The 25,269-nt window shown below is 36.3% G+C and overlaps 2 protein-coding genes and 2 long non-coding RNA genes across 4 annotated transcripts; 3 read left to right on the top strand and 1 right to left on the bottom strand.

Annotated features, from left to right (window-relative positions):
• The first annotated feature begins 6,085 nt into the window (after window positions 1-6,085).
• LOC147486856 (uncharacterized) lies at window positions 6,086-11,339 on the top strand. Its single transcript, XM_086573871.1, has 8 exons — window positions 6,086-6,331; window positions 6,418-6,627; window positions 6,737-6,829; window positions 6,929-7,048; window positions 10,435-10,884; window positions 10,960-11,025; window positions 11,106-11,186; window positions 11,268-11,339. The coding sequence occupies exons 2-8, from the start codon at window positions 6,496-6,498 to the stop codon at window positions 11,337-11,339; spliced, it is 1,014 nt and encodes a 337-aa protein (XP_086429997.1). The 5' UTR covers window positions 6,086-6,331; window positions 6,418-6,495.
• Window positions 7,323-9,292, bottom strand: LOC147486857 (uncharacterized). Its single transcript, XR_015203236.1, has 4 exons — window positions 8,651-9,292; window positions 8,098-8,208; window positions 7,641-7,769; window positions 7,323-7,469 (listed from the first exon to the last, which is right to left on the bottom strand). It is a non-coding gene; the product is annotated as an uncharacterized LOC147486857 (long non-coding RNA).
• A 1,013-nt stretch (window positions 11,340-12,352) lies between the features above and the next one.
• On the top strand, window positions 12,353-18,524 carry LOC147486855 (ubiquitin-like-specific protease 1D). The gene is made up of 7 exons (XM_086572928.1): window positions 12,353-12,514; window positions 12,599-12,760; window positions 12,856-12,960; window positions 13,047-13,110; window positions 13,200-13,295; window positions 13,379-13,477; window positions 18,299-18,524. Exons 1-6 carry the CDS (start codon window positions 12,375-12,377, stop codon window positions 13,475-13,477), a joined length of 666 nt encoding a protein of 221 aa, XP_086429054.1. The 5' UTR covers window positions 12,353-12,374; the 3' UTR covers window positions 18,299-18,524.
• A 5,717-nt stretch (window positions 18,525-24,241) lies between these two features.
• LOC147486854 (uncharacterized) lies at window positions 24,242-24,695 on the top strand. The gene is made up of 2 exons (XR_015203072.1): window positions 24,242-24,381; window positions 24,497-24,695. It is a non-coding gene; the product is annotated as an uncharacterized LOC147486854 (long non-coding RNA).
• The last annotated feature ends 574 nt before the right edge of the window (window positions 24,696-25,269 follow it).

The following is a 25,269-nucleotide window of genomic DNA, read 5'->3' as shown; positions in this document are numbered from 1 at the left end:
ATTTGCCTAATAGGTATATTTGCTATTATATATGTTAGATTGTCATATGCATGGTGACCAGAAAGTAGGTAATCTAGGTAAGATTCATGCATTAATTGTTGCTTCACGATGAACTAGGAACCGAGAATAGGATGTGAGTATTATTACAAGTGTTGTTTTACTCTGCATGCATACATGAATAATTACCCTACAAATTGACATATTATATGAAACGTTGTAGATAATTTTTTTTAGAGTATGTAAATATAGAAAATGGCCATGTGTGTGCCACATGTCAATCTGATTACAATAAATGAAGGAAACTTTTTCAAGCAAGTTTGTTAGATAATATTGTTAATTTTATATATTCTAAAAAAAATGATTAGTTTTTACACATTACAAATGTAGTGACAACTAACTAACTAATTACCATACCTTGCATAGTGAGATGAAGAGATGATCATGAACACTATTTGAACTCCCAAGGCCAATATCAGGTTTGTCATCTCCAAAGAATTCTTTAAGAGCCTTGTGTTTTACAAGCAACCCCGGCCCATCAACAAAACTAATGAAGTACATACCCTCCATAATTCTGTAATTCAGTACCTATAACAAGATTGACGTTCAAGTAGTCTTTGAGAAACCCTTCAACCATCACCTTTGGAACACTAGTAAATACAACCTTCCTCCCTATTGATGCTAACACTTCATAGGCCTGAAGATTAAGATTCTCAAGATAAAACTTAGGCAAAACAGCCCTGCCAACACTGTCCATATACTTCAACTTAAGTCCACAAAATGTTATGAACACCATGACCCTCAATCTAATCTCATGATTCATAGCCAACAGAAACGGGTATGATAGAAGTAACATAAAGGCTCTAATAATGCTACCACCTTCAAAAGCAACCAACATGAAGTAAGGAATTGAAACAAAGATTGAGACCTTAATAAGGCACCATATATATCACAAACCAATGTTTGTGATTCTCTACCTTCCAAACAGCACTTGGTAACACTAGCTAGGAAACAAAGAAGAATGTTGTGATGATGATTTAATGACAAATTGGTTTTTAAAGTAATAACCATAGTTTGTGATTTTCCTTGCTGCTCTATAACACGAGTTAGCTAAAAGTTGATACAAGAGCCATTCAACAAGCTTTAGAAGAACAATAGATAACACCATGTTTGTATGAACCGAGAGAGTACAAATGAAGTGTTGTGTGTGAAGATGAATAGATAGTGGTGATGTTAAGAAGAGATATATAGAGTACTGTACATGATGGTCTTTAGTGTGAGTGCTTTAACGCTTTTTTGTTGTGTGTACATGCGTGTGTGTGTCCTACTTGTTTGTGTGGCGTCAGTATTGAACAAAGAACTTAACATAAAGCTTAACAACTGAAATGAATTCTAAATTACTAACTTTAACATATAAAAGGTAAACAAAGCGTGCTTATTAAAAAGTGAAAAGAAAAAGATAAAACCATTAAAGTAGCCAAGGAAATCTTTGGTACACCACCTACCCTTAGTCTTTACCAAAGTATACAACAACCAAAACCTACTCAAGTAACAAATAATATACTAATTAATGGATTTTGCATGTATACAACATCCTATTTTGACTAAGGACATTACCACTAGGCTTGGAAACAATAAAGTCATTCTCTTGCATAAAATATTTCATGAAAAGAAAAGCGGTTTAATAAAACCACATTCAACAATTTGTTGGGTTCATTTCTTCCCTCTGAGACTCACCAAGCCAAAAGTGTGTATTGCTCAACTACAAGCCAAAGTAGCAATTCTTTAGACAAATTTAATAAACCGAAATTCTAACCTTGATATATGAATACTATTCCGACTCTAGTAAAACAAGAAGAAATCTGCACTTCTACTTCTCATATTCACATCTAATTTTTCAGCATAACACCCATATCTACTATAATTATTAGACCAACCGCAGAAACTACGAAAATAGTAATTCCAAGAATTAGTAGTGAGCTTTCCATCTAAGGAAAACTGCCTTGAACCCCAACAAAGCCACATGTACAAACCAAATTCATCTAAGGTATTTCCTTTATATACTTTTGCATTTTTTATTTATTTATATTTTTAGCAAAATTGAGTGCTCTGTTTGGATGTCTTCAGGAACTTCTTGCCACGCACATACTTATTAGATACTAAATGGACAAATCGTGGATGTCCAAGGATAGGTTGTCAGATGAATATATTCAAGGGGTTGCAAATTTTCTTTTATTTGCAAACCCCATAGAGAATCAGGAGACTTGTATGAGATGTCCATGTGAGCCTTTGTGTCAATCTTTTTGAAGTTAAGTCAAAAGGTGGTTAGAAATCACCTTTTCCATCACGGATTGATAAGCAATACACAAGATGGGTATTTCATGGGGAGAAAATTCTTAGTGCAACTCCTTGTTTTGATAGACAGGATGCCTTCCTTCACGGGATGGAAACTCCGGATAATGTAGCGAGCACAAAAACTTGCTACAAGCGGACTTGAACAATATCCGGGGGATCCCGGAGAGTTTGGAAAACTGCTCAATGATCTTTGAGAAACCATTATATGAAGGGTGTTCCAAGTATACCAAGTTATCAATGGTGGTGAAATTGTACAATCTAAAAAAGCCGAAGGGTGGGTGGTCCGATAAGTCTTTTTTGAGTTATTGAAATTGTTTGGAGACGGGCTTCCTGAAGGTAATTTACTACCCTCTTCAATGGGGAAGGTGAAAAAGATGTTGTCCGTTTATGGAATGAAGTATGAAAAGATACATGCATGTCCTAATGATTGCATACTATATAGAGGTGATGCTAATAAGGACCGCACTACATGTCCTACTTGTGGAGTGTCAAGGTTTAAAGAGAATAAGAATATGTGAGACAAGCAAAGGTGTGCCCATAAAAGTTATGTGGTACTTTCCACCCATCCCGAGGTTCAGAAAGATGTTTCAGTCTGTAAAAACTGCTGAGGATTTGACATGGCATGCCAATGAAAGAGAAGTTGATGACAAACTTCGTCACCCAGCAGATTCCCCGGCATGGAAGTCTGTAGATGCTATGTGGCCAGAGTTTGCAGCAGATTCGAGGAATCTTCGTCTAGCCCTTTCTACAGATGGATTCAACCCACATGGTTCTTTGAGCAGTAAGTACAGTTGTTGGCCTGTTATGTTGATCACTTACAACCTTCCACCTTGGTTGTGCGTGAAAAGAAAGTTCATGATGTTAACTATGTTAATATCAGGTCCACGACAACCAGGAAACGATATAGATGTGTACTTGCAGCCTTTGATTGATGACTTAAAAGTTCTATGGAATACTGGGGTTGATGTTTATGATGCTTACCGACAAGAAACCTTCACATTGAGATCGTGGTTATTATGGACAATAAATGATTTCCCGCGTTTGGTAATCTATCGGTTGTTGTGTTAAAGGGTATTATGCTTGTCCGTATGTGGTGAAAACACGTTCGTTTAGATTAAAGCATTCTTGTAAAATGTATACATGGCCACCGAAGATTCCTCCCCAAGAACCACCCATTTAGAAAACAAAGGAAGGCTTTTTATGGCAAGCAAGAGTTTGAGTTACAGCCAGAAGTGTTGGATGGTGATAAAGTAAAAGCAAAGGTTAGCATGATCAAAGTCTCTTTGGGGAAAAAGTGAAGAACGAGGTTTGAGCAAATCAGTAATGCCAAAAGGGGGGAAAAAGGTCACAGGAGGAAAATCAGTAAAGCGAGTGGGTAAAAGGAAGCGACAAGGTGTAGGAGGACAAGCAAAGAGGTCAACCACACCAAGGTCAAAACAGGTTGATGATGGAGTCGACGAAGTTGTTAAGAAATGTTGGAAGAAGAAGTCAGTGTTTTTTGAATTGGACTACTGGGAGTTTTTGCTTGTCAGACACATTTTGGATGTCATGCACATTGAGAAGAATGTGTGTGACAGCATTATTGGTACATTGCTTAACATTCCCTCGAAAACAAAGGACACTGTCAATGGTCGTCTGGACCTTCAGGACATGGGAAAGGATGAACTAGCACCAAAGATTGGTAAAACTAGGACATTTTTACCCCCAGCTTGTTACACATTGTCTAGAGCTGAAAAACATAGGGTTTGCCAAACATTACATGAGATGAAAGTCCCAGAAGGATACTCTTCTAATTTCAAGACACGTGTTTCAATGGAAGACTTGAAGTTACAAGGGCTGAAGTCACATGATTGCCATGTTTTGATGCAGCAATTGCTTCCAGTGGCAATACGGTCTGTCTTGCCGAAACATGTGAGGTATACAATTATTAGACTGTGCTTCTTCTTTAATGCACTTTGTGCGAAAGTAATAGATGTGATGCAGTTGAGTAAAATTCAAAGGGATGTCGTCGTCACACTATGTTTGTTGGAGAAATACTTTCCACCGTTGTTCTTCGACATCATGGTTCATCTCATCGCCCATCGTTAGAGAGGTTAAACTTTGTGGTCCAGTTTTTCTTAGATGGATGTACCCATTTGAGAGGTAAAAAACTTTATCCCACTTTTTGTCTTTATAATGTATGAAAAATGGAGAATCATCCTATCTTTTTGTCTTATAATGTCTTAGGTATATGAGTGTGTTGAAGGGTTATGTACAAAATTGCAATCGCCCGAGGAAGGTTGCATGGCTGAAAATTATATTGCAGAGGAAGCAATTGAGTTTTGTAGTGAATTCTTATCTGATTTGGACCCAATTGGAGTTCCTGCCAACTCTAAAATCACACGATGATATGCTTCGGAAGGAATCACTCCAGTGGGGGGTGTTGCCACTGCAGTTGATGGTACTACCTTAGAGCAAGCACATCTTTATGTCTTGCGAAACACAAGAGTTGTTGAACCTTACATTGGGTAAATTTCTTTAAGTGTTTCCATGTTGATTATTCCATTGGCTTAGAAATTCTATAACTAATTCATTCTAAAACTTAATAGGGAGCACATGGAGTACCTAAAGAAAAAACACCCACGTTCCTCAAAGAAACCAACTTGGTTACAAGAAGAACACATCCGTACTTTTAGTGATTGGCTGAAAGGAAGGGTAAGATAAACTATTGTTAAGTAATAACTTTGTGTACGCCTTGGTTACTAACTTTAAACATAATATAGGTTTCAGAAGAGCGAAGCATTCCGAATAACAAAAACTCAAGTGTGTTAACTTGGAGAGCTCAGGGACCTCGAATGCATGCATTGAAATATGAGAGTTATGTCATCAATGGTTATCGGTTTTCCACAAAAGGTCGTGATGCTTCACGAAAGTGAATCAAAATAGTGGTGTAAGCTTGGTGGCGGGGAGCAATGCAAGTTGCAAGTGCAAAGGACAAAAATCCAGACTTTTCCAACATGTCCTTCTATGGTGTTGTCGTTAAAATATGGCTTCTTGATTATTTTCAGTTTCACATTCCAGTGTTCAAGTGTGATTGGGTTGACAGTGGGAATGGCATAAAGACCGATGATCTGGGTTTCACATTAGTGGATCTTGGTAGAGTTGGGCATAAATCTGATCCCTTTATCTTAGCCTCTCAAGTCAAGCAAGTCTTTTATGTTCCCGATCAACTTGATCCTAAATGGTCGATTGCTCTAACAGCTCCTAAAAGATGTTATAATGTTAGCGATATTGGTAATGACGTGTTTGATGGGGATATTGGAGATAGGGTTCAGCCTGAAGTTGTGCCAAGTGTTGATTCATTTGATGTGAATGATGAATCTCAACCAATTTTCTCACGTAAAGACTGTGTGGGAATATGGGTCGAGAATGATTCTTCTAAAACCTAGTGTTTGTTTTTCCTCTTTATTGCAATTTTTTGGTTGTAAGACTTTTATTAAGTGTTTTTAATAATTTCAAGTGATTGAGATTTTTTTTTTTTTTAAAAGTGGTTAGTCCATCTTGTATTTATTCATTTTAATCGTCTATTTACTATTGCATTCAGTTTACTACTCTATATAATATGGTTTGAATGTAGATAATATGGTTTGAATGTGGATAATATGGTTTATCTTACATTACTAATTACTACCATATGTTATTCATAGTTCAGCGATGGATCGTAAGAGGTTGTCCATTCGAAGGCGAAGAAGAACTAAGTGACACTGAAGCACTAAGTGAGAGAGGTGCGACCATAATGCATGCCTTGTCTCGTAAGTGGGATGGCATAATAATTATTGTTGAATTTAATGGAAAAGGTAAGCCTATAGGTCAAAAGGTGCGCAACCAGCTTTCTGGTTAGGAAGGTGCTCTTGCGAGAGCCCTAATTCCTTTAAGTGCTTTTCAAACATGGAAAAAAGCACCTGACGAGCTTCTAAATCTTTTGTGGGTCGGCATTCTGGTAAATATATCTTGTATAGTTCCTTTTTTTTTTTTGTTTCTTATCATGCTTGTATCTTGATTTTTTTTTGTTTGTTCATTACTCAGATTAGATTCAATATAGATGTTAAGTATAGGAAGGCAGTTTTGAAATCAATTGGAGTTCGTTGGAGGACCTTCAAGAATATGCTTACGAAGAAGTTTATCTTCCCTTTTAAAGATGATCAAGATGCGTTTACAAATCCACCTAAAAAATATAAGATAAGGAAACCCGACTGGCATGCATTTGTGAAATCGAGATTAACGGGAGAGTTCCAGGTATATCATAAATTTTATTAGAATAGAATTTTCAGTAAATTGGTTGTGTTTATTCATGCGTACTTGTGAAATATATATACTAAGAATGCATGTAAACCATTTTTGAAAGGAGAGAAGCAAATTACAATCAGCACGAAGGAAAATGAATAAGTATAACCACCGAATCAGCAGGCTTGGATATGCTGGCCTAGAAGATAAATTGGTAAGTACTTGCACAAATCTTTTAAATATCAATTTATATATTGAACGTAACATATACTCTACAAATAATTGGACTTCCTATTTATATGTTTTATAATAGAAAGAAGAGTTGGGAGAATCTTTTGATGAGGATGATAGAGCTAATTTGTGGCTTTTAGCTCGTCAAGACAAGAATGGTGGATATTATGATGATGATACGAGGGAAGTGGCAGAAAAAATTGTAAGTTGTTTATATCCTTTTATAGATATTTGAGTATATGTACTTATGTGTAATGTGTAGTAATATTATTAGATATAGCAAACATGTAGTAGGTTGTGTCTTTGCTATAGCAAACAAAGAGTTTTTCTGCTAGCCCCTTTAGGAAGTAAAGTTTTTTCGCACGAAGCCCTCCACCAGCCCCACTTGACCATCTGCCACTACTACAAAAAAGGACATAGATAGCATCCCAAAAACGCTATGAAATTTATTGGATAGCACTTACAAAATGCTATTAAACACGATGCTATCCTTTTATTGATAGCGTTGTTTCCAAAAAGTACATCATGTACCGGTTTGATAAGATCGTAGTCTCCCAACGCCCTTTAACAACTAACTCATGTAGAGCCGCCCAATTCAATAACTTGCATTGTCATCTAGGTGCCTATATTTCCAAAAACAAAAGAAGAAAAAAATTTAGTATGTGACGAGTAGTCTTAGGCACACATTATACATTGCACCATGACACACTAATATATATTAACTCAATAAAATATCATGCCAGACCAAGTAACCGGCCTACAACTTACCCCTGCTTGTAAAAGAAATATTTTACTTGTTGAAGAGTAGTTTGTATCCCCTGATCACCACTGCCTATGCCTTGACCCTAACACCGTGCGAGAAAATGATTTCATGTCTAGCTTGTCTATCCTTCTAGCCATAGCCTCGTTCTATTAAATTCAATCTACAAAATAGAAAAACAAAACAAAAGTAGATAAGTTCAATATATCGTAAAGCGACAAAATCCAATATAGTAAAAATGCAAACCTCAACTTCTTAAAAAATTTGCGCAATGTACAGCCAACAAGGAAAAGATATCTAATCAGCTTGAGTAATTAGCGAGATAGCTGGATAGTTCTAGTTGAAGTTGTTTTATGCAGAAGGGCAGTACTTCAAGAATGGGGGTAGCATGAGCTTTATTTGAGTAGTGAGTACTAATTTTAATGCATTTCTTTCAAACTTAACCTTTTATCTACCCAATTAAATTTTAAAAATGCAAAAGAAACCCTTACCTCTTTGCAAACAGTTGTCAGCCTAGGATGTGCATGACTAAATGGTTTGGGGGAAGTCTTGTCCTCGGCTTCAAATCCGGACTCAGCAATAGATGTGTCACCTCCTTTCATCTGTTCCACAAAGTAGGAATGATACCAAAAAATAGAAAGCTATTACAAAACAATGTATTGAAGATGAGTTCCAAAATGTATCTTGAGTATTGATAAATTTAAAGGTCTTACGCCCTTTGTGATGTGGCTTACTATAAGCAATTATCGTACGATCATTGATCACTGATAACAAACCATCACCCCACCCTTCCATTCACACTGACTTCAATTCAACTTAGCTTAATTATCTTACGGTACACTACCACTACATTCTTCATACCACAAAACTTCACATTAGTCCAACCTTACTATCATACTTCATTCAAAATAAAGTATCTACTTCAATAATCGTCATTTTAAATCCCAAATCAATACCTACACTAGCTAAAACTAGGGAAACTAACAAACCACGTCACAAAAATAAGTAACCAAACCACTCTAAACTTAAAGACAACAAATGTACCTTCAAAGTACATGAAGACACCATCGATGTAGTGGCACTGCGATGCTTTTAGTCCAACAGGATCAGCACCATTCAAAGAAACATTTGTGAAAAACAAAAAAATGTCGTCAATACCAGTCAAACATACTAATTATATTGACGATCAACTTACTATATTGACATCAGCCTTAACTATAACTCTGGAAGTTACCTCATTTACAATAAAAAGAAAAAGAAAAAACCAAACTTAAACATTTTCTATGAGACACAGTTCTCATTATATACCTCGTGAACATAGTCTGCCCATATATCATGAAACAAGGATAATCAAAGAATAATCGTATACCTCTAAAGATATACACCAATCAAATCCTGGCACGTTTGTGATAATATAATAGTCCATGGTTTGGACTAAAATATGTATGTACCAGGGTTTTCAGTAAATTAAAACAAAAAGCAAATCAATGTAAAAAAACTTTGAAACCCCATACCTAGCAGTAACCAACAAAGGGATTATGCCGCGCATAAGGTGTAAGTAAACACCCTCAAGGCATTCCTACCGTCCTCGTCGAGGGTAGAATGGCCAGGGAAAGTTCGAGGCAAATCCTACAAACTATAAGCTTTCAACTAAGCCAATACTAACCATGTTACTCGTCTGTAAACATACCAACAATTAAGTAGAAGATTTTTAAGAAAATGAATACCTAAACAAAAGTCGAAAAAGCTAGCTAGCATGAAAGCTTATTCTTCATGTACGAAGAATACAACACAAGTCCCACAAGATCAAGGTGAATCCGAAATAAATTTTAGAGATGGTGGTGACTGTTTTTCGGAGAGGGGTTTTTTTTGGGGAAAGAAAGAAAATAGAAATAAAGAAGCCGCCTCTTTCATTTTCATTTCGGGGAATTTCAGTTGAGGTGGCCTGGTGGGCTTAAATTTTTGGTGCTGAAGCCCAACAAAGGCTTGCCGTTTATAGCAGTACGCAACAAATGCAATGAATTTGATCACATTTTCTGTCCAAACGCAATACTTAGTGTACCAGTTACAAACCGTAGGATACTTAGTCCGCGAGCTCCCTTCCCCTTGATTTTTTCGAGCTCGACATCTATGTTTCTTGCTGGGAGACTCCCATCCAGTTTCTGATCTTGATTTTCTGTGTCCTTGATTTTCTGGTCTTGATTTCCTATGTCCTTGTTTTCGATCTTGTTGTTTTTTCGATGGTCAAATGGTCAAATGTTGTTTTGGGAACTAGTCAAATGGTCGTCCTATCAAACACATAGCATTAATACTCTTTCTTTTCCCAAAGATGCAGAGCTATTTAGGGAGTTCAAGTACAATACTCCAAAGGTCCCTGACCTTTAAGGTTATTTCAAAGATAAACAGTATCAACAGTAAAGATATTGACTTAGTCTCCTTCTAAAAGTTAAAGCAGTGCAGGCATGTTCAAAACAACAAACAAGAAAACCTCGCAAGTATATCCAATCAAGTAATCCCCAGCATTATTACAATATATGATCACCAAAAAGTCATACAGAAAAAAAATGTGCAAATTCTAAAGTTGTCGCCACCACAAACCACAGGCAATCCTAACAAGTTCTACCACTTGCCTCAAGCCTTGTTTGCAATGTTGTTTGATAGCCAATCCAGGCCCTCATAAAGGCCTTTTCCAGAGGTTGCACAAGTACTCTGATTAATGGCTTATCTAATGATGATATATATTGGACTGATAAAGTATAAGACCCCCTTAAGTTTCTTTTATGTTCCGATTGTCACTTTAATTAAGTAAAAGTTCAACTGACGTGCAGGACCAACTAAAAAAAGAAGAGGCTAATGGGAAATTAGTAACCCAAGGAAGCGACGATGTTCTTGCGAAGGCACTACTAGGGACTCCAGAACATTGTGGAAGGGTAAGAGCAGGAGGTAAGTATGTCACTCCAACAACTTACTTCAATATCCCGAAGAAGGGGTCGAAGGCACATAGAGCAGAGATGGAATCCAGGATCCGTAAGAAAGAAGATGAGAACAAGGCGTTAAAGGAAAGAGTGAGACAGTTAGAGGCATTAGGTATTATACAAGGAATTACCACCAACGTGCTAGAACTAGAGAAAGTTGCTTCTAATAGTTCTAAAAATGAGGGAAGAAAGCGAATGTCAAGCCCATTGGGTGACCAACTATCTAATGGTGCTAACAACAAGACAAATTATGAATGTCTTAACATTGAACTTGAAGCAAATGTGAGAAAGAAGTGCAAACAGGTAAATTTTTATGCTTGTGATTATATAATGCAAATAGGTAATTATATTTAATAACTCAAACTATCCAATGCGTAGACAAAGAGCAGTGCTAAATCAAAAAGCGACGAGGCAATCTCAAAACCTAAATATGGAAAGGAGCAGGTATATGTTACTTAATGTTTAAACCGTAAATGTTATTTTATGTATATAATTGTTCAATTTTACTTTTATTTTTTTGTTAGGCTATGGGCTTGAAAAACAAGAGTGTTGCTAAAACCAAATGCAAAGTGGCGGTCGTGAAACCTACTCTAGGAAATGAGCAGGTACTTGTTATTTTAGTGTAAACTACAATAAATAGTTGTACTATCAATATTAGTGTATGATTTTCATTGTGTGTTTATTAGGCTATGGGCTCAAAATGTGATGTGGCAATCCCAAAACCTAAATCGAGGAAATGTGTGGTAAATGTTGTGTAATTTCTATAGTGAGTTATCATGGTATTCTAGGATATTTGAACTTATCATTATTGTTATATTTGTCATTGATATTAAAAGTGTAAGCTGGCTTTGGAGTCAAAAAGACAATGTTGTTCCGATGCTAGTCTCATTGAGGGGTTAGGACTAGGCGAGAAGATCCATAACGCGTTACATTGGGGAAGGATATATGCGTGTTCATATTATACGTGCAATTTCAGCAACCGCCATTTTGCCAAGACCAATTCTTGATGATGATGTTACCACTTTGTCCGGAGGAGCGGTTGGTTACATTGTGGCTTGGCCTCGTGAATTTGTGCTACTTTGCGATAATGCAATATCAAAACCTAAGTCGGAAATGAGCAGTACTTGATGTTAACATGTTTACTAAAGGTTATAGACTCACCATATTATTAAAAACATTATTATTGTGCTTGTTAGGCTATTTTTCCGAAGGACAATAACAAGGTTCTTGAAGCCAAAAGGACATGCCAATCTCTAAGTCTAAATCAGGGAAATCTGAAGGTAAACTCGTGTAATGTCCATAATTAGTGACTATAGTACCCTATTGTCTCCAAACTTACTATTATCGCTATGTTTGTCGTAGTTTCCAATGTGTAAGTTAATTTTGGAGTCAAAAGGCAATGTTGTTCTTTGATGCTAGTCTAATTGAGGGGTTAGGAGCAGATGAAATGATAAATGATGTTAGATTGGGGAAGGTTATGTGCGTGTTCAAATTTATGCGTGCAATTTTGCAACCGCCATTTTGCCAAGACCGATTTTTGATGATGACATTACCACTTTTGGAGGTGCGGTTGGGTACCATGTGGCTTGGCCTCGTGACTTTGTCTTTGCTTGAAAATATGGTAAAACATTTAACAGTTTTACATATATCTATAACTATTTATTCTTTTTTTTTTCCTATAACTATTTATTCTTATTATGAGTTGTTTTTTTTTTTGTTAGACCGATGAAGTTGAATGTGATGAGTTATGATGAATGTGTTGAAAAGAGTTTGGGGTTTTGGTGGGAAGTGTAATGAAAGGAAATCACATAAGTCAAATGGACACTAGGGTTTTTGAGCGTGAGTTGCAATTTTTTATCGCCAAAGATGAGATCATGGATGTTTGTCAACCTAAGAATTTGTTGAATGCCAATTGCATTATTGCTTATATCAGGTGTGTCAAATATTTTTGATTGATGGGTTGTTTGATTACTCCTCTTCGATGTGTAGATGTACTAATGTTTACTTTCCCTTTTAGATATTTGTTTGAGAAATATGAAAGTTCTCAACAAAGGTTTGGATTTTGCTATCCCACTGATTTCAGCCGTTATGCTGATAAGAAAGAGATGAGCCGTTTTGTCTTGAATAGATTACAGGCAAGACAAAGAGACCAAGTTATTTTCCTTCCTTACAACCCAGGGTAAACATGTTGGCTATGTTAATTAAGATCTGTTTGATCTCATTAATTTTGTTTTATATTATTTTGTGATGCTATTGTTCCAAATATGATTTTAGGAATCATTGGGTCTTGGTAATGATTGACGTAAGTGCAAAAGAAGTATATTATCTTGATTCAATTGGACGTGAACCGAATATAAACCTAAAAGTGATGGTGAACACGTGAGTTGATTTTTACTTTTACTTTTAATTTTTGTATGATACGTACATATGCCTACATCTTTTAACATATTGAAATTCTTCTTTAGTGGGATCAAAACACTAGCATTGGGTGAAGGAAAGAGAGTGGAACCAAAATGGCAACGTGTCCAGGTAAATAAGCATTACTTGAATATACAATGTAAATTATAGTCCATTATCGATCGAATGTTGATCAACAATTTTTTGATGTTGGTGTGTAGTGCCCTAAACAACCAGGAGATTTTGAATGTGGATATTACGTCATGCGGTTCATGAGACACTTTATGAAGAACCCTAATCAATCACTTAAAACAAAGGTTAATAGTTGTTATTTCTCATACTAATTGCAAGTATATAAAAAGAACAGAGATGATTGTAATTTCTTTGTTGACTTATGTAGCTAATGGAGTTGGCTAACACTAGGACATATGCAAGCGCGGACCTTATTGAAATTCGTCTGGAGTTTATCGAATACATCGAGAAATTTATCTCGGCATAGGTATGTGCATGAAATCAATAAGTGAATGAAATGAGTATGCATAACGCTTTTTGTGGGACACAGGAAGTTTGTATTAGGTTGTGGAATCATAAACCAGTACCTTCTTATACAATTCCATGTTTTCTTGACGAATCAGGTTTACCTTCTTGTACAGTTCCATGTTTTCTTGGTGAATGAGGTTCCCCAGAATCTAATTCATTAGAAATTAGTCATCTAAGTACCCTCGATGCAGTAAAATGGGAGGAATATTAGTTATTGTTCGGAGAGACCTTTTTGTTTAGTTCTTGTATTTCATTTGTCAAAAGTTGGTCCCGCGGAATCAAAACCTTGTTAAGGTCTATACCTTTTTCTCTGTAAGGAGATAATAAGAAGACTGAAGAGTAATTAGTGTTGGGATCTAGTATTTTGGACCTTCGCGACGCTTGAACACCATGTAGAGTTATTTCCAACTGGTTCTCTAGATTTTGTAACTCTTTGACACTCGGACGAAAAGCTCTTCTCCCATCAATTTCTGTGATTTTCAGAATGGATGAATGTATGATTTTCTAGATATTGAGGCCGTTAAAGGCATATGAATAGTAATGTAATACAAATAATACCAGCTATTGCCTACCTTAAAATTACAATATTTAATCCATCAACTTGATTTCTAATGTGCTACTAGTTTGAAATTATTATGTATCTTTGCATGTTTGGGATGTATACAAAGAGTATAGGCAGATGTGTATAGTGGGAGGTCTTATTTGTCCCTTACATTTGGTTTTGCATGTTTTCGATGTTTACAAGAGAATGGGCAGACATGAATATTGTGGAAGGTTGCATTTGTCCATACGGTAGAGCTTTCAAATTTTTAGCTTGATTCTGTGTGTTACTGATTTGCTGTTTATATAGTCTGCAACTCTGCATGTTTTGGATGTATTCAGGATCATGTGAATGCGTATAGTATATTATGTGAAACCATAAATGAAAAGGCAATAATATTTTACATAAACTATGTCATAGGTTAGGAGAGTGAGTCCACTACAGATCTAAATCAATCTTTTTTCAAGATAAATTTCATATTTGCTCAAATGTTATAGCAACTGAAGTTTTTTCTTAAGCAACAAGGGTCCAAGCAATATCTAAGGAAGATGATAAGTCCATTGTTTTTATAGAATTACCTTGATGATCTTCTCCTCAAAATTTATACATATTGGTCATTAGTATGATCTTGGAGTGCAAAAAGATGAATGAAATTACTTTGAAAAAATCATTGTGGACGACACCAATGCTTTGAGGCCATTTTATGTTGCTTTGACACATTGGCCCACCTGTCTCCCTCCATTTTTGATTCTGATTGGGGCAATGGACTGAAAGCAACAAAGTGTGTGATGCCTAGTAAGGAATGTTACTGTCGTAATGTTTTTAGGGCAATATTTGTTTAAATTTTTACCCTTACATTTGCTTGTGATATTCGGTCATTCCTATAATAGTCATGACAATGGATTAAGGAACAAGAAGTAAAATTACCATTTAGACTACGGCTAGTGGCTATAGTTATATCAAAATATAAACCATTTGCATATTGCATGTGTGATAACATTAGACTTTAAAAGTCCCTATATGGAAACACATTCATGGTAATCACAAAATATAATTGTTTTGACAATCTACTGAATTTAGCATGGAATGTATGTTACTCATATTTTCATTTTTTTCAGTTCTAGTTTTATGATTTAAAGTTTAACTGTTGAATTTCATTGCTTTGGTTTCTGAATAAGAATTTGAGAACACACTTTGAAGTCTCTTATACAAATGCATCTTTGAACAAAAAGAAATGTAGGTAGCTCTTGTTTTGAGAATGAGAGGTTGTCTCCACCTGTTCTTTCTTTGTTTTCATATTCTAACGGTCACTTTTGGATCCGTGTAGAGTGGTGAGCACCTTGAAAGTTTACACCATTAACGGTCTTGTTTATATGGTGGATTATTTAGATTCCATCACCTATAGAGTGTGAGATCTCTTTGATGAAACGGTTGATGAAGTTTCTGGAATAGAGCTTTGAGTTTCTTGCATTGAACAGGTAATCTTTAGTTGCTTTCATTATTATTTAGTTGATATTAAATAGGAATAAATTTTATTTCCCCCCTCCCTCTCTAGTGAATGATGAATCATTGCCTTGTTTATTTGTGGCTGAAAACTATATTCCTAAAAACTATTTCACCAAGTATTGGACACACAAAACTATTTTCAAGCTCTTAAATTTCTCCATGGATCAACTAGGGATCCACTGTAATGCTTTGAAGCAGTACATATGACTTCTCTCAACAATTTAGTTTAAATTAAACTGCTGTCCTTAGAGACTAGCACTTGAATAACTGCGCAGCAGTGGAGAGAAAGAAAGAGAGGAGTTATTGAGTAGAAGGAAAAGGAGAGATTTGAGTTTGGGCAAAGAAATGAGAGTGTGAAGAAGAAAAAACGAGATAGTCAGATGAACATGTGACAATCTGGACCCCCTAGGGGCCAGAAAACATTCGCTCCGCACTTGATTAAATCCATGTATAATGACTAAAATATTTCATGGGAATATCATTTGAGTTTGAAATGGGTTCGTCCTGCCTACTTGTCAACATCTCCATTTCAATATCTTGATATCTTTTTTCTGTTTTTGCTTCTTTTTTTTTTTTTTGGAAGATGATACTGCTTGGGCATACATGGTCTAATCTAACATGGGATTGTTTAATAATTGTACAAAGATGCTGCTATGCTACTGGTGAGTGGTGAGTGGTGAGTGGTGAGTGGTGAGTGGTGAGTGGTGAGTGGTGAGTGATGAGTGGTGATGATTTTGATTTTTGTTAGTTCTTATTTGAAGTGGTAATAACTGACTCACATGATGGACTGATGAAGTTTAGCCATCTGATGTTCCTTACTCTATCTCTTCTAGTTTCGGGTCGTATTTCACTAAAAAAGAGTTACTGCCTCCAGTTAGGTTTATTTTTCCTTCTTACGGTTAGTTCATCTTTGATATGTCCAGAGCTAACGAAACTGGTCAAAGAGTTCTACCGAGCTTATCGTGCTTTAGCAGAAAGATACGATCACGCTACAGGAGCACTCCGTCAGGCCCATCAGACCATGGCAGAAGCGTTTCCCAACCAAGTTCCCTTTATGCGCTCGATGATTCACCATCCTCAATCGAGACTGAACCGACACTCCACGAGATGACACGCCCCCATCGCGTGCATCCCTTGACCCTAATGATTTCTGAAGGATGCTTTGGGTTTGTCATCGCCCCGGTTTACCTCTGTTAGTAGAAATGGGGCATACTCGATGAATCTGATCACTTTATAAGTAAAAGGGATTGAAGCGGCTCAATGAGTTGTTTGGATCGGGGAGAAGGAAGGGTTAGAAAAGGCCTCTATTTTCATGATGATGACGGAATGGACTCCGAGAGCGAGAATCTCAAGGCAAAGGGTAGCTGCAGAGTCGGTAAGAGCAGTAAATGCTGAGACTGAAGTTCGGACCCTAAAGGATGCCCTTGCAAAATTAGAAGCAGAAAAGGAGTGAAGGGCGAATAGTTGCTTTTCTTGATCTTCCCTTCAGTGGGCGAACAGTTGCCTGTAGGTTAGCCAATTTCATTCTGTCTCTTCATCTTCTTTTTCTTTCTTATCTGAAAGGAGTGAAAGGCTTCCTGGTGGGGATCCCGAGTGTATTTAGCTCTTTCTATTGATTACTCTATGCCTAACCAACCAGAGCAAACCATTTATAGAATAGTCAAAAAAGCCTTCTTGCTCTTATCTTCCTCCTTCGTGTAGTAAGGGATTGTAATAGGTAGCTAGCCCGAGTCCGACAAATCCTCCCTTCCTCTTTGGATCCCCGATTCGATCCATTGGACTCTTAGCGGGAGGAAGATGGCCCCCTCATGGGGCAATGATCTAGTTCTTGTCCATTTTTCCTTGCTTTGCTTCCTTTCCGTCCTTCTTTCCCGGTGAGTGCAATAAGGCCCGTAAGCTTCTTGTTTTCACTTGCTAGTCTTAGATTGAACCATTCTCATTGCCTCTATCCCTATGGACCGAGTCATCCTTTCTTCTAATGCTTCGATTGGAAATTCCTTACTCTATCTCTTCTAGTATCGGGTCAGATTTCACTAAAAATAGTTCTTGCCTCCAGCTAGTTAGGTTTTTTTTCCTTCTTACGGTTAGTTCATCTTTGATATGTCCTTGAGTCCGATGAGGCTAAAGAGTTAGAAGTCTTAGACTCCAAGAGCAAGTGGTCTAACCCGAACTACTAGTAACGGATTTGCCCGCAATCACGAGTAAGGGAATGGAACTCTTGTTTGAGAACTTTAGCTACGGACTTAGGTTAACTAGCTCAGCTTTTCCTATGGCTATTTGGATTAAGGAAGTAGGGTAATGCACAGACAAAGAGGCCTAATCTAATAATGGTGAGTTGAATCAGGCGCGGCAGCCGTTCCAAGGCTTTTATACCACCTAAAGGCCTAAGATAGGAGAATGAGGTTCATGTTTAAGTATCCTCCGGGTTTTGCCTATATTCTTTGCTTTAGCGATTGAGTTCCCTTTTTCGAGTGGTAGCGCCTATACCTTTTAGTGCTTTGGCTAGTTAGTACATATCAGATATATCCTACAGTGGTGTACGTTATTTGGGGCTTAACCAATATGATTCTCTGTCATAGTTGATTGTATCTCTTTCGTTTAGTAGTTATTGACTTAGTGTGCTAACACATTGTTTGTGTATTTTTTTAATACTGTGTAGAAGTTGTTATATGATTATATTTTTAGTTTACTTATTAAATAAACTAACACATTCTTCTTCATATTGTTTTGTAGGTTATAAGTGAGATAACACGGTAGCTCAATTAAGTTTGTTTGAGATGGATTGGTTGATTAGCAATTTGTTGCATGGGTTATGTAAATTACATTGTTGTTGGATTATGAGACTTGAATTTGAATCAAGTGCTTAAGTTATTTAATTTTTTTCTCCGTGAATAAATCATGTAATATGAACAAGTTCTTGGAATGATTTATGTTAGTAATAAAAGTATGATTCTTGTTTCCGTAATGGACTCTAGCTGTCAAGTGTCTGAATGTATTGGTGGTGTCGGAATGTATTGGTTTATAGGAATTTTCAGATTTCAAAAAAAAAAAAAAAAAAAAAAAAAATAGAGGAGTTATGACGGCTTCCAAAGAACTGGCCGTGTGGCATACCAATTCTTGGCAGTTTTAGTGTTAATTAATTTGACGCTTTTGTTTTCGGGGATGACACTTAAATAAAACAGTCATAAATGAAGGTTTATTTTTTGACACTTTTTCTAATAAATTATGACGGTTAAGTAAAACATGTCATGCAAAAGGATCCAGTTATGACGTTTATAAATGAGTTTTTGTCATATTAAATTCGAGCTTTGATGTCAGCTTCTCTAGAACCGTCATCAAAATTATGACGCTTTTGGTTAACTTTTATGACGGGCTCTATAATGATGGTAGTTTTTTTAATGAAAAAAATGTCATTAAACCTGTTTCATAACGGCTAAAAGTCGTCATCACAAGTCATTTTTAGTAGTGTTGGTTGATGAGAAAAGGTGTTGGAGCTGGCCTATACCCCTATATGGTCCCTAGGTTAAGTTAGTCACCCATGCCCATTTAATTTGAAACTAACAATGGAAGGGTCTATATATATGGTCCCGAGGTTTAGTTTGCTCTATTCTATTTGAAGAGCTTAAAGCGATTGAACAAGGCTTAGTCTTATGTTTAGGGATGAATTTTAGAAGAGTCATTGTAGCATCTGATTCTTTGAATATTATTCGTATCATGACAGGAGTAGAGTGTACTCCTTGGAGTCGCTGTAATCTAGTAGCGCTGCCTATTCGTAAGCATGTTACAAGTTTGTTGGAGATTAATTTCATCCATGTCTTTAGAGAGGTGAACAGTGGAGTTGATCACCTAGCACAAAGTTGTCTATTTCTTGTAAAGATGATGTATATTATAGTTTTATCTCTCTTCTAAGTAGTGTGCTAACTACTATTGTTGAGGATAACTTAAATATAACTTATTCTAGATTCTAATGCAGGTAGAGGTCTGCCTAACTTCTTCAACGTTTCCAAAAAAAAAAAAAAAAAAAAAAACAGTGGAATGGTCCCAAGAGGTTTGATCGAACTCGGTCAAGAACCCCTTGAGCGTCGGTGTACAACAGAAGTCCAGAACGGGCTGAATTACGCTTTAGTATGCTCGCATCATACGATTTATGCAATATATGACAGTGTTGCTCGCCACGAGGAAGGCACATTGGCCCCACTCGTATGAAAGTAAGATCTCATCAAATCCCATCTATGCAGAACAGTTCTTTAACTCTCGTGAAGCCATAGATGATGAGTTGAACGGTACGGAGAAGACAACAGGAATCATATCACCTGTTTGCTTTTTGTATAAAAGCTGATAAGGAAGAGGAATAATAAGGAGGTTATGATGGCTTGTGGACGATCTTCTCCTCCAACTTGAATTAGAATGAAGTGTTCTGTGATTTGACAAACTGTAGTAAGCAAAAATTATACGTAAATGTAACGCTATAATGATGAGTTAGTTTAATTTTGTTCTAAACTACCTAGCTACCTCTAACAAGCATAATATGGATTGCTCTTGCCCTTGCCCTTGCCCTTGCCCTTGCCCTTTTTCTACAATATATGTATCCCTCCGATTTAACAGAAAAATATTAGGATGGGATTGGGACAAATAAAGGTGGGACACCTGGACACCTGGGGGCCTCCCGAGAAACCGGGTGACATTGGGATGTTGTGTGTGGGACGAGCACTGTTAACATAACATGAGTCGTACGATTCGAATTTCAGGTTACATCTATGAGTAAACCGATTGGTGGACGTACACCTTCGGCTTTGAGTTTGGCGTTTGTTAATGCTGACGCTTAAAAGCACAGCTTTCTCTTTGATCTGTTCCGTACCATTAGGTCTGCGTATCCCATCAACACTTTTCTTTTTTTTCTTTATCCCCCACACGTCCGTAATCAACTTGAAATACCAAAATCCTGGTGGGTCTTTAGACTTTAGAGTGCCCTTCGTAGGTAACAATCACTACTAATAACAATTAACAACCCATTCTTTTTACAGAAAGTCAGGATAAAAAAATTGAGATGGATCATGGATGGTGATTCAGAATTTGGGAATAATGTATTGGATCCAAACCTTTACTTGTAGACAAACTGAATTCCAAAAGTTAAATATTCGTGATTTGATAGTGCTAATTTTTCTACCGTATGGAAAGTTGGAATGTAGATGTTGAGATTATTATTATTCCATTCCATTTCAAGGTGTGCGCATCTCTAAGTATATGTTGAGATTATTCCATCACAAATGCACATTTGCAAACATTTCCAAGCCTGAGCTTTAACTAGAAAATGTGGTGATCCAGGGTAAAATTTTGCTGCAAACAGTTGTCCTCATTTGAATAATTTTTAGTAAGATTTTAGCAGTGGCAAAATAGGTGCCAAGTCCTTGAATGACATGCTGTTTAATTCGAATTTACACACTAAGTTACTTCCAAAGTCCAAATGAGTCCACCATCCAATGATATCGAATTTGGGCGGGCCTACACCATAATTAACACTGGTGCATGGGCTTTTTGGCTATAGCCTTATTTTCCTAAGTTTCAACCCCGAAATTATGATCAAACATTATTTACTCGCCCAAGGAACCTCACTCTGCCTCGCTCATCTCTGTAAAAGGGTCTACCAGCTGTCCAGCTTCAAGTACTGTTACATTGGTTTCTAGAGTCTAGACCAAGCTTCTTAATAGTGTTTGGTTATAGCAAATTAAATTTTAAACACATAGATTGTATGTACCGCCAATATCTTCAATATCATGGAACTCTGGTAATTAACAAATAACTTTGGATTATTACTATGCTAACAAAGATTAATTATGCATTTTTTTAATACTAAGAGAATAAATTAGTAGACATTTCTTGAATAGTGCAACAGTTAGTGCTTCTTACAGATTCTTGTACTATTTGTGAATTAGTCGATGCCATGGAATAATGAATAATGTTCTTTCAAACTCTTCTTTTTAGATTTAAGTGTTTGGTTGGTAAAACATTGTTCTGAATCCAAGTGAAACACCTGATTTGCAGTACTAAACTCTAAAGTAACATTAATTAACTTCTAAACTGTACTTATCCTTGTTACTAGTATCCAACTTCACTATTACTTTTTACTTTTTATTTTTATTTTGAAAAAAACTGAGTTTGGGCTTTAGGATCCCCATTCCCTTCATAAAACCTTGAATAAACATGTCCATTTCTGTCCTCGTCAACAATGGTGTGTATTATGTAGCAGCTCTGCAAGAGGACGTACAAAATAAATTACGTCAGATGCATTTTCCAGAGATGCATTTTACACTCAGAAGTTAATTCCATACCATTAATTTAGAAAAAAAATTGTTCATCTATAGAGGGTTGCTTTCCTGGACATATTTGCATTACTGATAAGGGCAGTAAGAAGCACATAATCACGTACATTAAAGTATTATATACTTATAAAGGCAAATTGATTCATGCTTAATTTGTGCTAAAAGGCCTAAATATGATTAAAAGTGCCCAAGTCTTTTGTTCCCTATTCTTAAGCTGTTTACTATGATATCTTACGTAATCTCTTTGAGAAGAATTATCTTGTGTTATCAAAACTTATAATCCAGCGAAAACTTAAAATTGGAGGAGAGCTGGATGTGAAAAAACAGCTGGATTTGGAAAAACTTACGGACGTACTGTACCTTGCACTGTGATGTTGGATGAATTGTCTCAAAGTTCAACTCTGATAAACACTCATAGATGATCAGTTGCTTACAGTTACACTCAAAATGCCTCAGAACCATGAGACGATTTCCATAATAAGCACCTGATCCCATTTGATGAGAATTTCGGCAACAACATGAGAATATACTATATATGGTCCTAAACATAATAGGTTGGTTGTCTCAAAAACCTGCAGTATTACAGTACTCTATAACTTGCTGGAGGAGTCGAAGAGAGACCTGCAACGTAGTATGCTGAAAAGAAACACCATTGACGGGTTACTTCAACTCTTTACTTTGAAAATACTTTAGAGTTAAGATGACCACTTAATTAGTTGGTGTACAATTAAAAACACATTGAATGTAAAAAGAAAAGTTGAAGTCATAATAGGAGTCACTTCACATAATTGCAGCGCACAAATTTACTAGAGATATTAATTAGCAGGATTAATATACTCTTAAGATACTCTGCTGAAAATAATTGGTTTTCTTTAACTTCCAAATGCTGAAGAAAGAAATGGAAGAGTGGTGAGGGCCACTTTACGACTTTGAATTAAACGTTGTGATTGCAAAAGAATCAAATTTACTTTCAAATCTGAGAACCCTAATTAATTTTAGGGACCTTAGTGGAATCCCCATGAATATTGAGCACTGTGGTTCCAGTACCACTTGCCAGCTGGACCCAAGTCACACAATATCAAACCTTCGGAGACATCATGCATTGTGCATTTGTGCCCACCAGGATACTTAAGGCTGAGACCCAAACTAACCTAGCAAGCAAGGTTGGCTTTAGATGGAAACTTTAAAATCACCAAGGCAGGGCAGGGCAGGCCGGCAGGCATACACTTTTGAATGAGGGTGCACACAAAACCGAAAAGAGCCGCTCCATAAGTGGGAAACAAAATAAACAAAAAACCAAATCAAGGATCCAAGAGTTCGAACAACTTGGAATACTGGCCTCGGAGAATAACCATTAAAATCTACTAGGCAGCTTATGTACAAAAGGTTAATGAAAAAAATAAAAGGGGATAACAAAGCCATAAACTAGAAGTGTTCTGTCAAAGATACAAGAATTAGATCCAATATTAGCAAATGGAAAATTTTAAACAATCAACATAGATTAATTCCTTATAAAGGGCACCAAATGATATTGGTGGTTTGGTCAGGCATCTCTATCAAAAAATGCTTGTTGATGAAGCAAGAAATCCTCAAAGCTTAAATGCTAACACCATTTAGAGGAGGGTGGAGGGTATAGTCATTTTTTTTCCCGTCAATAAATGGTTTTACCTATGTACATCAGTAGTAAGTGGTTAAGGGCAGGAAGGTTTAAAAGTCTTTGGTAATTTGGGAACTAAGGATTGTGATGGATAACTGTTGTGGGTACAACACACTCTCTCTCTCCTCTTAACATTATCTCAGCACCAACCACCAAGCCTCTTATCTCGTATTCAATATTCACCCCGAAAAAACTCTTGTACCCCTCACTCAAGTCTCTTATGTTATTTATACCCTACTTCCCCCCTTCAATCTTCATCACAACTTTCTCCTGTTCCTCTCCTATTCCTTTTCTTTTCTTTAAGTGGTCCAGCATAAACCCCTTCAGCACTTAGTTTCACACTTCAACAAAAACCACTTCAAGATCTTATTGTCCTTTGAAGATTTCTTCTTTCTTTCATATTTCCTTTTTCCTAACTGTATTTTGCTTTTTATTGAAGTTGGGCAGTTTAAAGTTGCATTTCTTTACCCTTTTTTTATGTCTGTTTTATTAATTTTTATTGTTTTTTAGATTCTTCTTGCTTTTCCTTACTTTCTGAGTCACCCTTCCATGGTAGTTGATTTAGGGTTAGGGTTTCTTTATTTTTGGAAAAAAAATAAAAAAACTTTTCATCTCCTTTGTACTTTTGCATGAGCTGATGTTAAGGAAGATCTAGATATTACAAGTCATTGTTTTCTGGTGCAGCATCTTCAAGATTCACAAACCCTTACAGCCTTGTGAAGTGGTACTAATCTAATCACTCTAAAAGACTTATTTGTAATGGGAATCTTGATGATGCTGCATTGGCAATATATGACTAATATTCTTCATGCTGATCAAGGATGGTGAACAGATCAAAGGTGAAAAGTCCCATAAACTATACTTGTATTCATGTTCACTTCTATGGTTTTATTAGAAGCACGGGTTAAGTAGTTCTAAAATACCTACTTTATTTTGTGTTCTATTGTACTCCAGGGGTTGCTCTGAGATATGTTGTGTAGCATGATGATTATTTAGGGTTTGTCTGTGTGCTGAATCTAACATTCTTAGTTAGGTTCATGTATGTTAAAGGAAACTGCATTTATGTGTATCACTGTGTTCGTATGGGCAAGTGATGAACTGAAGATGATCTGTTGCAGTCTTTTGGATCTTGAGATGTTTGTTGTTAAAGTAATTTCTCTGACTTATTTCTGAACTTAACAGTACTAGAACGACTGTGATCTTTTATTTGTCTGTACTTTTTTGAATCTATGTGCAACTAAAAATTAGCTAGGAAGAACTTTTAAGTCTTCGACACCTGGGTTCTTAGAGTGAGGGAGACTGGTTATTAGAGCGAGTCTTTTTTTTGTTTCACACCCAACCCCGGTTCTTTTACCTTCTACAAATCAATCAATCAATCTTGATTCTCTCAACAATAAGCAGCTTTTTCACTTCTTTCATGTTCTTTTTGTTCAAATTGGGAAAAAAATCTTCCGTTGATACTATGTGTTTTTCACTTGTCTTCCTGTTCTTTTTTCTTTCAAGTACCATAGTTTTACTGGTTTTTCGTCCAAATTTGGAACTTCATTGACATATCCAAGATTTAATTGCTCAAATTTTATATCAATGAATTTCATTCCTCTCAAATTTGAAGTACTCCAAATGCTTATTTTACGTTTTGGTATCTAGATCTACTTGATTATTTTTCACCTAATTTCTGAAAAATGTGAACGTATAAACCTTTGCGATCGTCTTTTTATTTGTTTGTT

The sequence above is a fragment of the Coptis chinensis genome, chromosome 7, assembly GCF_015680905.1.
Source record: "Coptis chinensis isolate HL-2020 chromosome 7, ASM1568090v1, whole genome shotgun sequence".
In the NCBI taxonomy this organism is placed as follows: Eukaryota; Viridiplantae; Streptophyta; class Magnoliopsida; order Ranunculales; family Ranunculaceae; genus Coptis; species Coptis chinensis.
Note: the sequence above shows the minus strand (reverse complement) of the source record. Positions and strands in the feature narration are given on the sequence as shown.